The sequence below is a fragment of the Girardinichthys multiradiatus genome, chromosome 1 (assembly GCF_021462225.1).
Source record: "Girardinichthys multiradiatus isolate DD_20200921_A chromosome 1, DD_fGirMul_XY1, whole genome shotgun sequence".
NCBI classification, from domain to species: domain Eukaryota; kingdom Metazoa; phylum Chordata; class Actinopteri; order Cyprinodontiformes; family Goodeidae; genus Girardinichthys; species Girardinichthys multiradiatus.
In genome coordinates this window covers 49,965,956-49,980,707 of record NC_061794.1, presented here as the reverse complement: position 1 = coordinate 49,980,707, position 14,752 = coordinate 49,965,956, and the positions used below count along the sequence as shown (strand labels likewise).

Sequence of the window (14,752 nt, the reverse complement as noted above, 5' to 3'; positions counted from 1 at the left end):
TGAGAACTCGGGTCGAACCATTTTCTCTGTGTCGGTCATCTGTAGAATTAACTTTGCTTTGAAAATACCATCTCTGCTCTGCCTCCACCACGCTCCGTTCAGCTCACTCTGCAGGTTGAGTTTGTTTTTAAACTTTATTTTGGTCAGCCCGCATTGACAAAGCTCTGCAGGGGACCTAAATGGCTCCGCGACATGGCGAGTAACACAGAAATCATGCGACACAACAAATCAATTATGAAATTCGTTGCCAAAACTTTTAATAATTGATTTTTAGTGATTTTATAGATTCGTTGTTGCAGCCCTAGAAGTGACATTCACGAACAAGGCGATTCTTTTGAATGGCTTTATACCTTGAATGATAGGACTCGATTTTTAGTGAGAGCTGTTCTTTGTTTTTTATTACTTTGCTTGCTTATAATGCTATTTTTAAATTCAATTTAATTTTAAATTATGTTTACTACTTAGGCGACCAATAAACTACGGTACAAAGCCAGGTAATGTTAAAAATTTTATATATATGTCTTAATGTCGTTAATATATGCTCTTGGTTCGTCATCTCGGCGCTAGTGCTGCTGCTTCTTCTTCTTCTCTTCTTCTGTTGGCGGTTCGCAACAAATTCAGAGGTGAACACTTCCACCTACTGTACATCATTGAATATAACTCCACCCACAATATTCTGAGCCTGAGATCACGTGACACCAAGTCGCTGATGTAAATTCGTATTCTCAAAGAAAAGAAATCGTATTCATAAACTGTTATAGCATATTGTATTCATAAAGAATAAACCACAACTGTAAACTTGAACTTTGTGTTTGTAATTTCTTGAAGCTGTAACATTTTATTTTGTATTTTTATAGAGAAAATATACAATACCTCTTTTAGATTTTACTTATGCACAACTATTGACTAATATGCACACATTTCCGTCTTTACATACACATTGTTTTTGACAGCATTCTTACCCCATACCTAAATCCCATCACTACTCAGAGCGTGTTTGTGTGACTTCAGATGAACGTGATGACGTAACAGGCAAGAGGTGACGTTACCACGTTCCGTCAGGCTGTGTTGATGTTTTGGAGAACGGGAAGAGGGAGGCGCTTTTTGTTTTTGTTCAAATCAAACCGTCGAAAAGGAGCCAAAGGGCCGCTTCTTTCTTTACTTTAGGCTCTTTTAAGGGGCTTATCTTTGTGGTGGGAGCCTTACGGCTGGTCCGGACGGTTAACAGACCGACACTTTTGATTCAGAACAACGGAGCTGTCCTCATATCTGACCGCCTCCTTGCTCCCCTTACACCGACTCCACCATGACAATCCTCCCGAAAAAGAAGCCCAGCTCCGCAGTCGGAGTCTCAGACCACACCGATGACAGCGACCGTAGGAGTGGCTCTGACCCTCACCAACACCCGCACCCACACACAGGGCGGACCGGAGCAAGGCCAAGGGCTTCGCCTCCTCCGTGGTCCTACCAGGGCACCCCACCTTCAGCCAGAGACGACAGGCGGAGCATCGAACCCAGCTCCCGGTCTCAGCAGGCCTCCCCGCCGCCTGTAGGCTCCGTGTCCCCGGTGGGGCCAGGGGACGGGCGGGACAGCAGCGGAGCGATGGTTACTAGCTCTCGGGGGGAGCTGGTGGTGTCTGCCGGTGTGGTTGGATGCGGCGGAGCGATAGGAGGCTGCTGTTCAGGGCCCGGTCTGAGTAAGAGGCGACGACAGGCAGGAACCTGCTCTGGAGGGGTGGTAGCTTCTCTCGCCGGTGGAGGCCAACCAGGAGTGACCGGACCAGGAGGAGTGGGCGCCAGTCAGGACACAGAGGAAGGAGCCGGGAACAACAGCGAGGATGAGTACGAGAACGCGGCCCGGCTGCAGTCCGTGGACCCAGCCACCGTGGAGCAGGTAGAGAGCTAACGATGCTAACAGCAAGCTAATGTGGCTACCCGGGAGACTTCGGGGGCTTTTATGGCTTAAGAAACTCTGTTTACACAGTCAGATGTATAAATTTGAAAACTGTGTCAGAGCAGACGACGTGGGCCATGACGGTTTATTGAAGGAAGGCTTTTCTTAATACCGGACTATAGAGATTCCAATTTATGTAATTGTTGACACAATTCAGATCGAAGTTTATCCTGCTTTCCCGACGTTTCAGGTTGCTATAGTAACAGTACTAATGTTGCATTTACTGACCATGAGGCTTCCTGAGAGCTAGATGTCCCACATACCTACCCAGGCCTGCTTCTGGTCTCACAGAGTCCATAGCTACAGGTCCATCTCCGGATAACTTTCTGTTTTGTGCCTGTGTTCTTAAAGTGGTCTGGATGGAGTGGTCTCCAGGCTTCCTGAAGGTCTTTGAAAGTTTCTTTTTTTGACTTCTGCTGGTTTTCGCTCAGATTCAGTCCTGTCTCGGTACTAGCGGTTGATGGATGTTGTTTTGAATGGTTGATGCTAATATTAAGTTAGGGCATTGTTATTAATCAAGCAGCACACAGGCCGGCTATCAATCCTTTGAGTTTCCAGCATTTTCATTAAGAAGAAGGGTAAGGTTTGGGTTTACCATCAACACAGCACTGCTGCTCACAGAGGTGCCTCCTGGATGTAGTATGTTTAGGTGAGGTCAGTGGACTGTATTTTAAAAAGAAAAATAGCAGTGAAAAAAATCTTCTGGCTGTAGATCTGCAGATAGGGCTATATTATGTTGGTCGACCTCTGGATTACATTTCTGAAAATCAAGTTTAATTGTAAATATTTCAGTGTTGTGTTGTAAAATTCCCGCCTCGGTTTGTTTTGCAGTGAAATATCCAGAATGTTATAAAAACTGCTGGAAAAAATTACATATTTGAGTCTGAAAATGTTTGCAATCTTGAAAAGGAAACTTTATTGGAACCCTGAAAATAAAACATATTTTCTGACATGCAGCTGTGTTCAGTATGTTCTCATAAACACTGCATGCTTGTGCACATTGTTTCTGTGCCAAGCAGGTTGTAGCTGCATGAGAACAGCCATAAAAGTGAAGTAGTGGAGTGAAACGGTGTAAGGAAGAAGTAAGACATGTAGCGAAGCAGCTGATGATACTAATACAGTTTGAAATAAAAGGTCAGATTTTCTTTAAAACGGATCTCTCTGTGTTTACTGAATACTTTTCTAACATTCACATTGCAAAGCTCTGTGGTCAAATGCTTAAAAGTGAGTTCATATCTACATGATTAAAAGGCAGTGATGCATCCTTTCCAGCAATACACCCGCCTTGTTTAGATTTCACAAACAATTAGACGTTTATGACAAATTTAACTTGATAATTTTTGACTTTATCTCAACCTGAAACTGTGACCAGTTTAGTGAAAGGTTTTACATTCATACTCCAGGTATGTGCTTTTATTTAAAAGCAAACTGTGTTTGGAAAGGTTAACAATTGTACAAAAGTAATTATGTATTTACATCTGATGAGATATTTATGCAGAAGGGTTTTAAACAGAGAAAGAGGAGGAGTTGTCAGTCAGTCAGTCATTTTCTACTGCTTATTCCATAGTGGGTCGCGGGGGAGCTGGTGCCTATCTCCAGCAGTCTATGGGTGAGAGGCGGGGTCACCCTGGACAGGTCGCCAGTCCATCACAGGGCAACACACAAACAACCACGCACACACCCTCATTCATACACCTAAGGGCAATTTAGAGTGATCAATTAACCTAACAGGCATGTCTTTGGACTGTGGGAGGAAGCCGGAGTACCCGGTGAGAACCCACGCATGCACGGGGAGAACATGCAAACTCCATGCAGAAAGACCCCCGGTCAGGAATCAAACCCAGGACCTTTTTGCTGCAAGGCAACAGTGCTACCAACTGCGCCACCGTGCAACCCAGCTCTTGAGGAAGCTTAGGGACCTTCAGTGTTTGCAGCAAGATGCTGCATATCTTCTATAAGTCTGTTGTGGAGAGTGTGATCTTTTCTGCCAGGGCTCGACAAGCTGATAAAGAAGAATGGTTCTGTTCTGGGAACTTCTCTAGAACATTTGGAGATGACTATGCAAAGAATGATTCTTCATAAATTGAAGAACAATATGAGAACCGGATCATCCTCTTCATCAGACTGTCTTCAGTCAGAGGCTTCTTCAGATCCACTGTAATACTGACCTTGACAGGAGGTCCTTCCTGCCTACAGCCATCAGCATTTAGAACAACAATAGAAACTTGGATATTGTGAGTTATAATATTTATTTCCCATTTTAACAATGAATGGTTTTTTAAATTAGATTTGAGATGTGGCAAAGTGGAGACAATTAACTTTAAATGCTGCCTAAACACCGGTGCAAAGAGGATTGGGTGGCGGACGAAGGTGGAGACCTCAGCGGCCCGATCCCCGGATGCTTAGGCTGGTTCTAGGGACGTGGAATGTCACATCGCTGGGGGGGAAGGAGCCTGAGCTGGTGCGGGAGGTCGAGAGATATCGACAAGAAATAGTCGGGCTCGCCTCCACGCACAGCGTGGGCTCTGGAACCCATCTCCTTGAGAGGGGTTGGACTCTTTTCTACTCTGGAGTGGCCCACGGGGAGAGGCGGCGGGCTGGTGTGGGTTTTCTTGTTGCTCCCCAGCTCAACCGTCTCGTGTTGGGGTTTACCCCAGTGGATGAGAGGGTCGTATCCCTGCGCCTTCGGGTTGGGGAGAGGTCTCTGACTATCATTTCAGCCTACGGGCCGAGTGGCAGTGCAGAGTACCCGGCCTTCTTGGCGTCCCTGTCGGGGGTGCTGGATAGTGCCCCTCCTGGGGACTCCATTATTCTGCTGGGGGACTTCAACGCCCACGTGGGGAACAACAGTGACACCTGGAGAGGCGTGATCGGGAGGAATGGCCTCCCCGATCTGAATCCGAGTGGTGTTTTGTTATTGGACTTCTGTGCTAGTCACGGATTGTCAATAACGAACACCATGTTCAAACATAAGGGTGTCCATCAGTGCACTTGGCACCAGGACACCCTAGGCAGGAGGTCGATGATCGACTTTGTTGTCGTATCATCAGACCTTCGGCCGCATGTTTTGGACACTCGGGTGAAGAGAGGGGCTGAGCTGTCCACTGATCATCACCTGGTGGTGAGTTGGATCCGCTGGAGGAGGAGAAAGCCGGACAGACTTGGCAGGCCCAAGCGCATAGTGAGGGTCTGCTGGGAACGCCTGGCGGAGCCCTCGGCCAGGGATGTATTAAACTCCCACCTCCGGGAGAGCTTTGACCAGATCCCGGGGGATGTTGGAGACATAGAGTCCGAGTGGACCATGTTCTCCGCATCTATTGTCGATGCTGCTGCCCGTAGCTGCGGCCGTAAGGTCTGCGGTGCCTGTCGCGGCGGCAATCCCAAAACCCGGTGGTGGACACCGGCAGTAAGGGATGCTGTCAAGCTGAAGAAGGAGACCTATCGGCTGTGGTTGGCTTGTGGGACTCCTGAGGCGGCTGACGGGTACCGTGAGGCCAAGCGTGCTGCGGCCCGGGCTGTGGCAGAGGCAAAAACTCGGGCCTCGGAGGAGTTTGGTGAGGCCATGGAGAAGGACTACTGGTTGGCCTCGAAGCGATTCTGGCAAACCGTCTGGCGCCTCAGGAGGGGGAAGCAGTGCTTCGCCAACACTGTCTATAGTGGGGTTGGGAGACTGCTGACCTCGACTGAGGACATTATCGGGCGGTGGAAGGAGTACTTCGAGGATCTCCTCAATCCTGCCATCACGCATTCCCTGGTGGAAACAGAGGCTGGGAACTCAGGGTTGGACTCTTTCATCACCCAGGCTGAAGTCACCGAGGTGGTTAAAAAGCTCCGCGGTTGCAAGGCTTCGGGGGTGGATGAGATCCACCCTGAGTACCTTAAGTCTCTGGATGTTGTAGGGCTGTCATGGTTGACACGCCTCTTCAACATTGCGTGGCGGTCGGGGACAGTGCCTCTGGACTGGCAGACTGGGGTGGTGGTCGGGACCAGAGGGTGTGTTCCAACCACAGGGGGATCACACTCCTCAGCCTCCCTGGTAAGGCCTACGCCAGGGTATTGGAGAGGAGAGTCCGACCGATAGTCGAACCTCGGCTTCAGGAGGAGCAGTGTGGTTTTCGTCCCGGCCGTGGAACACTGGACCAGCTGTATACCCCCTACAGGGTACTTGAGGGTTCATGGGAGTTTGCCCAACCGGTTCACATGTGTTTTGTGGACCTGGAGAAAGCATTCGACTGTGTCCCTCGTGATGCTCCAGGAGTATGGAATCGGGGGCCCTTTATTAGGGGCCATCCGGTCCCTGTACGAGCGGAGCAGGAGTTTGGTCTGCATTACCGGCACTAAGTCGGACCTGTTCCCGGTACATGTTGGACTCCGGCAGGGCTGCCCTTTGTCACCGGTCCTGTTCATAACTTTTATGGACAGGATTTCTAGACGCAGCCAAGGGCCGGAGGGGGTCTGGTTTGGGGACCAGTGGATTTCGTCTCTTCTTTTTGCGGATGACGTGGTCCTGCTGGCCCCCTCTAGCCAAGACCTACAGCATGCGCTGGGGCGGTTCGCAGCCGAGTGTGAAGCGGCTGGGATGAGGATCAGCTCCTCCAAGTCCGAGGCCATGGTTCTCGACCGGAAAAGGGTGGCTTGTCCTCTTTAGGTTGGAGGGGTGTTCCTGCCTCAAGTGGAGGAGTTTAAGTATCTTGGGGTCTTGTTCACGAGTGAGGGAAGAATGGAGCGGGAGATCGACAGACGGATCGGTGCGGCTGCCACAGTAATGGGGGCGCTGTGCCGGTCCGTTGTGGTGAAGAGAGAGCTGAGCCGAAAAGCAAAGCTCTCAATTTACCGGTCGGTCTACGTTCCTACCCTCACCTATGGCCATGAACTTTGGGTCATAACCGAAAGAACGAGATCCCGGATACAAGCGGCTGAAATGAGCTTCCTCTGTAGGGTGGCCGGGCACTCCCTTAGAGATAGGGTGAGGAGCTCGGAGTAGAGCTGCTGCTCCTCCACATCGAGAGGAGCCAGTTTAGGTGGCTCAGGCATCTATACCGGATGTCTCCTGGACGCCTTCCTCGGGAGGTGTTCCAGGAAAGGCCCAGGGGACGGCCCAGGACTCGCTGGAGGGACTATGTCTCTCGGCTGGCCTGGGAACGCCTTGGGCTCCCCCTGGAGGAGCTGGAGGAGGTGTCTGGAGAGAGGGACGTCTGGGCGTCTCTGCTGAGTCTGCTGCCCCCGCGACCTGGTCCCGGATAAAGCGGAAGATGACGAGTACGAGTGCTGCCTAAACAAAAAATATTTAAAGAAAGTAACTATTGCAGTTGACATAGAAAAGGTGAAGGATTGGTGCTTGAAGCGCTGCATTTATGTGATGTGGGGCTGTTTCTTCTTTTTGCTACAACCGTACACTAAGTAAGGTTTTTCAGCATAAAAGGCCTGTTTGTGAGGATCACTGAGTGCATCATGTACCCTAACATACCCACATATTTATTACCATCACTGAGACAATATTTGCTGGAAGTATTATTGTCATCATGAAGTTCAGATTCCAAATGTTTAAGGTTAGAGGTTAAATTTCAACTCTCATGAATTAATGGAGTAAAAACTTTAGTTTTCTGACAGGTTGTCTTGAACTCACCATTGTCTTAGTGAAACTTGTCCAACATTTTTTCTGTTACTTTGTTACATTGCTTTAAATGAAAATGGCAACGATTTTACTGTAACAGTAGCCTGGAAATTCTTTCAGCACTAGAACCACAAAACACTCAGGAATTATTGCAGTATCATGTTTAAAATATTTTGTTATCTGTTATACCTTGTTACTATGACATGACCACCTCAATCACTCCCAGTCTATTCAGGTGCCACTTGTTCAGCTTTGTGGTAGAATGAAGATTTAACAAAGTGTAATATTGTTGCGGTGATGTTTGGTACCGGTCATATTTAACAGAACATCCCAGTGGATGCTTTAGGTATGGAAGCAAATCGTTACCATATTTTAAATGAAAAAGCATTTCCAGAAATGCTTTTTCATTTTAAGAATGTGGCTGCATTATTTGACCCATAAATAAAATTAGTAATCAATCATCCTATTTGTATTTTCTTCTTCATGACTTCACATTTTATGCCATAATCAAAAAGAAAACAAAGCAGACATTGCTTTTTTGTTTTCGTGGTCTGCCCGCAAAGTACTGCCCAGAACTAGAAAACGAAAAAGCATTCCGAGCTGCGGGCGCAGAAGAGTGACGTCAGCACCCGCTCTTCCTCAGCTCCCTGCTGACCGAGCTACCCATCTTGTTCGGTAGGGGGCGCTGTGCACGTCTGCATTGCATTACATTGCAAACGTGCCAAGAAATTGATTGAACTGCAGCAGGACCGAGCTCAATTTGTGGCAGTGGCAGGCAGAACTGGTATTTCCGGTGGCAGCCTTATGGCCTGGGACATCCAGCATGTTTTTAAGCATTTATTTATAATTTTCTGTGAGTGATAATTCAGAATAGCCGCTCGTGCTCTATAATAAACCGGCTGTTTGTGCAATAAATCGTCATCCTTTCAACACTTCATACATACACATAGTGCTATTTATTTTCCATGTCAAGTAAATACAATCACCTTATGTTATGGGTCTAAAGCTGTTTATTAAATAATAATCAATAATGAAATAATTATTTAAAGGTAACAGGCTATAACAATAATGACATCCCATTTGCCGATAATCAGCATCAGTTTCCACAAAAACAGCGGCAACCGCATTGGCAAGCTTTTACGACCGGTCTGCCACCTTCTGGCATCCTCGCGGAATCCCCTGCCACCCTGCGGCAGGCTGTGGTAGCGCCGGTTCAATCAATTTCTCGGCATGTTTGCAATGTAATGCAATGCAGACGTGCACAGCGCCCCCTACCGAACAAGCTGGGTAGCTCGGTCAGCAGGGAGCTGAGGAAGAGCGGGTGCTGACGTCACTCTTCTGCGCCCGCAGCTCGGAATGCTTTTTCGTTTTCTAGTTCTGGGCAGTACTTTGCAGGCAGACCACGAAAACGAAAAAGCAATGTCTGCTTTGTTTTCTTTTTGATTATGGCATAAAATGTGCAGTCATGAAGAAGAAAATGCAAATAGGATGATTGATTACTAATTTTATTTATGGGTCAAATAATGCAGCCACATTCTTAAAATGAAAAAGCATTTCTGGAAATGCTTTTTCATTTTCAAATTTTACATTTCAAATTGAATTTTGGTATCTATTTGCTGGGGTACATTTTGAAAAATAAATCTCAAATGTCTTTTTCATTTTAATTAAGTGAAAGAATGAGCAGTCTTGAAGAAGAAAATTAAAATGCAAATAGGATTATTGATTATTAATTTCATTTATGAGTCAAATAATGCAGCCACATTCTTAAAATAAAAAAGCATTTCTGAAAATGCTTTTTCATCAGAATCAGAATCAGAAAAGCTTTATTGCCAAGTATGTTTTTGGACATACAAGGAATTTGTTTTGGCGTAGTCGGTGCAATACAATACAAATTAAACAGTATAAACATATCTACAATATAATATAAGTATATGTGCACAGTTTTAAGTGACACCACCCTGATCGGACATCATTGAGTCCATCCTCACCTCCTCCATCACCATCTGGTACGCCGCTGCTACAGCCAAGGATAAGGGCAGGCTGCAGCGTGTCATTCGGTCTGCTGAGAAGGTGATTGGCTGCATTGGTTCCTGTCGCTCTAGGAACTGTACACCTCCAGGACCCTGAAGCGGGCAGGGAAGATTCTGGCTGATCCCTCCCACCCCGGTCACAGACTCTTTGAGACTCTCCCCTCTGGCAGGAGGCTGCGGTCCATCCGGACCAAAACCTCACGCCACAAGAACAGTTTTTTCCCATCTGCCACCAGCCTTGTTAACAAAGCCCGGAAACCACCCTGACACTCTCCCTTTCCCCCACACCCCCCCACCCCTTTTTTTGCTGACAGGACACCTGTAACCTGTAACTCTATGAGTTACATTAACGCTCAGCTTGGACTCCTGCTTTACTTGTACAATGATCACCTGTACTGTTGTATTGCTCTTGCATCTTATACTGCTCTACATTTACTCTCACTCACTTAAAACTGTGCACATATATTTATATTATATTGTAGATATGTTTATACTGTTTAATTTGTATTGTATTGCACCAACTACGCCAAAACAAATTCCTTGTATGTCCAAAAACGTACTTGGCAATAAAGCTTTTCTGATTCTGATTCTGATTCATTTGAAATATGGTAACGATTTGCTTCCATATTTAGGTTCCTCCTGCAGCTCCGCTCGCTTCAACAGCTCTCTGTGTGTTTTCCAGCAGGAGCACTGGTTCGAGAAAGCGTTGCGGGAGAAGAAAGGATTTGTCATCAAAAAGATGAAAGAGGACGGGGCGTGTCTTTTCAGAGCTGTGGGTGAGTCTCATAAACAGTTGCTTCTTCCCGGGGTGTTTCTGTGCAGTTCACCTGATCACCACCAGGTGTCAGTGTGTGTTTGAGCCTGAACTGTGAAGTGTAACACTTTGGCCTTAACGTTGTCTTTCTCCTCTTATTTAAAAACGTTTTACATAAAACAGTCTTTTTGGTTTAACAAACATCTACAGTCTAGTTGAGTGAAACCTTTCAGGTCCTAAAGTTTGGTTCTTCACCTTTTTATTGCGTTCTAACATCTAGACTTTTATCCCAAGAACATTTATCTTCCTGAATAGACCAGAACAACATTCAACAACCTAACCCTAACAACAACAAGATGGTTCTAGAGCAGGACTCATGTTCATTTTAATACTTCGTAAATGAAATGATTTAAGATGTTATACTAAGGTAGTCTGTAAATATGAATAATTATCATAAACATATGTAAAATAAAGCTTCCTCTTTTTAATTCTTTTTCTGTTTCACCAAGGCATCTTCCTGTTTTAGTTGATTGGTACATTATTTTGTTAATTGCATTGAGAAAGTTTCTGTGTGAAACTTTCCTAGCTGCAGAGCAGTGGCGGACGCTTGTCTTTGAAGGAGGGGAAGCTCAATTTCTAGGTCGCTGATTTGCTGATTTCGCTGTCAATCAAAAAGGGATTCAGGCTCAGACAGATCATCCAATCATCATGCAGAAGCTGAACATCTGGGCCAGCCAAGGCCAGCCCACTGCCCCATAGACCCCCAGAGACGCTGAGCGTCCGATGGGCGGGACTGTGAAGCTGCGGGAATGAGTGAGAAGAAGCCGCATCGTTACCAGAGATAAGAAGCTGATTCTGAACAAAAGTTGAGCGCGTTGTAGCACATATTTAGTCAGTGACATGAATACACAGCAGTATATATTTGATCACTTATTTTTTGACATTTTAGGGGAAGCTGAGCTTCCCTTGCAGTCCTAGAGCAATCGCCACTGCTGCAGAGTCAAGACAAGTTTATTTATATAACGCTTTTCAGCAACAAGGCACTCAAAGTGCTGCACATGAGGAAAAACATTACAATGATACAGAAAATCAAACACAGAAAAACAAATCAAATGACATTACTAATCCTTGGGAGTTTACTGATAAGAGCTGGTTCTAATCCAATCTTTCTAATAGAGGTAATTAGCTCATTAAGTCCTCTGTGGTAAGGAATTCATCCTGTCCTAGAAGAAAAATGATCATATTCATCCTTGAGGTCGCTGGTATGAGGTCGTTGTGGTGCCATCATTCAAACAGAGGGTGCTGTGCAGCTGTTAGACTGTTCAGTTATGTCGATGTTTGATGGGAGACTGTGCAGAAATGTGGGTTACTGTGTAAGATTAGTGTTTTTCTGTTCCTTAAAAGCTCACAGAGGTCTATTCAACTAAGTGCAGCTTGTGTCTCAGATAACAGCTATTGTGTCTCCACACTTATGCCATCACACCTGTGTGTGTCTTCTTGATAAAGTTGGTTTGTTCCCTGAGTTTCAGTCCAAAGCTGCAGCTTCCCCAGCAACATCACTGCTCCATTAAAGGTTGTTGTTAATAGGTGGGCTCTCTTTTTTTTGTACTTTTCTTTGTCTTGTTACGATGTGTTCATGATATTGTCAGCTCAAATTGCTCGACAACTAAATAATAACACAGAGAAGCCGGGATACGTTATTACTTCCAGCAGTGTGCCTCTGTGTGACGTCTACGTTCTCCTTCTGTACATGCGGGTCGATTTGGGGTCGTGCACTGTTCAGACTGAAGTCTGATGGCGGTCGCATTTAATTACTAATTTGAATGACCATGCAAAACAAATAGATTTCACAAATACATTGAACTTCGAGACCTGCAGTGGGAACGAAGCATAAGTTGCTTCTGTATGCCTGAGCATATCAGTCCTGGGAAAAGCAGACCAATGCCCATTTTTCATCATTTCTTTGCTGGCTTTTACCCGGGGCTAAAAAGAGAGACCACATAACCCCAGTTCTTGTTTTGTCAGACTGGCTCTCTGGACCTCAGAGAATAGACTTTAAAATACTTCAGTTCGTTTATAAATCACTGAATGGCTTAGCACTAAAATAGATTAAAGATCTATTGCTGTTGTATCAACCTTCCTGACCACTCAGGTCTTCTGGTTCCAGTCTACTCTGCATCAACAGAACCAAACATGGAGAAGCAGTATTCAGTTCTTCTGCTCCACTAATCTGGAATAAACTTCCAGGAACCTGCAAAGATGCTGAATCCCTGCGTTCTTTTTAAATCAAGGTTAAAACCCATTAGTTTAGAGTTGCTTTGATTCTTCTATTTAAACTATGAACTGAAACATCATTAATCTCAGTCTGTAGTCCTGCTTTTCTTTACCTGCCTTTATTCTCCCACCGCAGCGGACTTTTTTAGGTGTTTTTCTTTTCTTATGTTTCCATCATGTAAAGAACTTTGAATTATCTTGTTGCTGAAATGTGCTACAAATAAACTTGTCTTACGTATTAGAATAAATCCGAAATGCCACAGTTAAGAGAAGAGTCTGAAACATGAAACAGATCCAGTGCAACAGATAAAACAGGAGGTGACGCATTAAGCCTTACAAACCAAGGAAATGAAACAGTTCCTCAAAGTTTTCAACAAATGCATCATTTCCATCTTTTTCATATTCATATATTCTTTATTTTTTCTGTTCTTCTTCAGGAAGAGACGATTCTTTGAGCTAACGTGCTTCAGCAGCACTATAAAAATAATTTCTTGAGCTACTCCTGATTTTGTTGTGCAACACAAACATTTTCCATTAAGGCAACAGTGCTTACATTTTGGACTCTTATTTTGCTGTCTTGTTTGAAATAACATCTTCTGAAGCTTTTCAGTTGTCATTGAAATCCGCTACAGAGTTGCTTTTGTTCTTCTGGTTTAAATATCACCTTTTTGAACATTTGCAGATTTATTTTCAGTAGTAACACATTTTGCATATATTGGATATCAGCTTCAGCAACAAAAACACGTGCGTCTGTCATTTTGAAATATAATGGAAGATTCAACATAAATACTGAATTATGATTAAAGCAGAAGATCGGCCTGGGAACTGCAACAGCCGTCACACAGCACAATAAGGTTGAAAAACATAGCCCTCCTTCATGGATTCAAACAATTTAAGTGGCAAGCATGGAGAGCAATCCACAGCTTCACAGCATCGAACTGTTTGGAGCAAACCATCCCGCATCCTCAATGTTTTTCTGACATTGACTTGTATTTAATCGGTAACTCCTGCTAAAAGGGTTTATCAACTACTATCAACCCTTTTTTAAATGTGCAATGGGAAAAACATGTTAAAAGTTCATGCCGCTCATCAGAAAACATACAACGCTTAAGTTGTGAAGTTTCTTGTGTTAGGTTTTGAAATTCATGTAGGTTTTAACTTTTAATCCCTGTGTTCTTAAAAGTCCAATTTAACTTGTTCTGACTTGCAGAAACTTCAATTAGGGACACTCAGAGGACAACAATTCAATTCAGTTTATTTATATAGCGCCAATTCACAACACATGTTGTCTCAAGGTTCTTCACAACAGTCAGGTTCATACATTCCAGTTAATCCTAACCATTGAACAGTTCAGTCAGATTCAGTTATTTATTCAAATTGGATAAAAAGTTTTTCTATCTAAGGAAACCCAGCAGATTGCATCCAGTCAGTGACTTGCAGCATTCACTCCCCCTGGATGAGCATGTAGAGACAGTGGACAGTCACTGGTGTTGACTTTGCAGCAATCCCTCATACTGAGCATGAATGTAGCGACAGTGGAGAGGAAAAACTCCCTTTTAACAGGAAGAAACCTTCAGCAGAACCAGAACCAGGCTCAGTGTGAGCAGCCATCTGCCACGACCGACTGGGGGTTTGAGAGAACAGAGCAGAGACACAAAGAGAACAAAGAAGCACTGATCCAGGAGTACTTTCTATGGGAAGGAAAAGTAAATGTTAATGGATGTAGCTCCTTTAGTCGTTTCATCTAGAAAGAAAGAACAGATAAACTCTGATCCAGTTTTCAAGGTTAGAGTCTGAAAGAGAGAACATAGAGTTAGTTATAGTAGAAGCTCAGTCAGTAGCCATGTCTAGGAGAGAGAAAGGGTTAAACACTGAAAGACAGGGCCATGTGGATCATCTGTAGAGGGTGAGCATTAAGTTGTTGCCAGCAGAAGCTCGGACGATGCCCCTCTCCAGAAAGGTGTCACAGGTAGACACAGAGTCAGGCCAGGTGTAGCTTCTAGGAAGAGAAAAGAGAGAACAAAGTTAAAAACTGAAATAACAGCAAATAATGCATTATTGGAGAGTAGTATGAGAATGTAGCAAAGAGGGTGAAAGTGGTCATTATGTCCTCCAGCAGCCTAAGC

General features: G+C 44.8%; 1 protein-coding gene across 3 annotated transcripts in view; it reads left to right on the top strand.

Moving 5' to 3' along the window:
* The first annotated feature begins 1,046 nt into the window (after positions 1-1,046).
* The window catches only part of otud5a (OTU deubiquitinase 5a), a 55,501-nt gene continuing 41,795 nt past the window's right edge, over positions 1,047-14,752 (top strand). Inside the window, exons 1-2 of one of the 3 annotated variants that reach the window (XM_047374125.1) lie at positions 1,047-1,894; positions 10,284-10,374. In XM_047374125.1, coding sequence (XP_047230081.1) covers positions 1,307-1,894; positions 10,284-10,374 — 679 coding nt within the window. In that variant the 5' untranslated portion in view covers positions 1,047-1,306. Of the gene's footprint in view, positions 1,895-10,280; positions 10,375-14,752 lie in introns of all 3 variants that reach the window. The other 2 variants (XM_047374118.1, XM_047374134.1) reach the window with 2 other exon arrangements.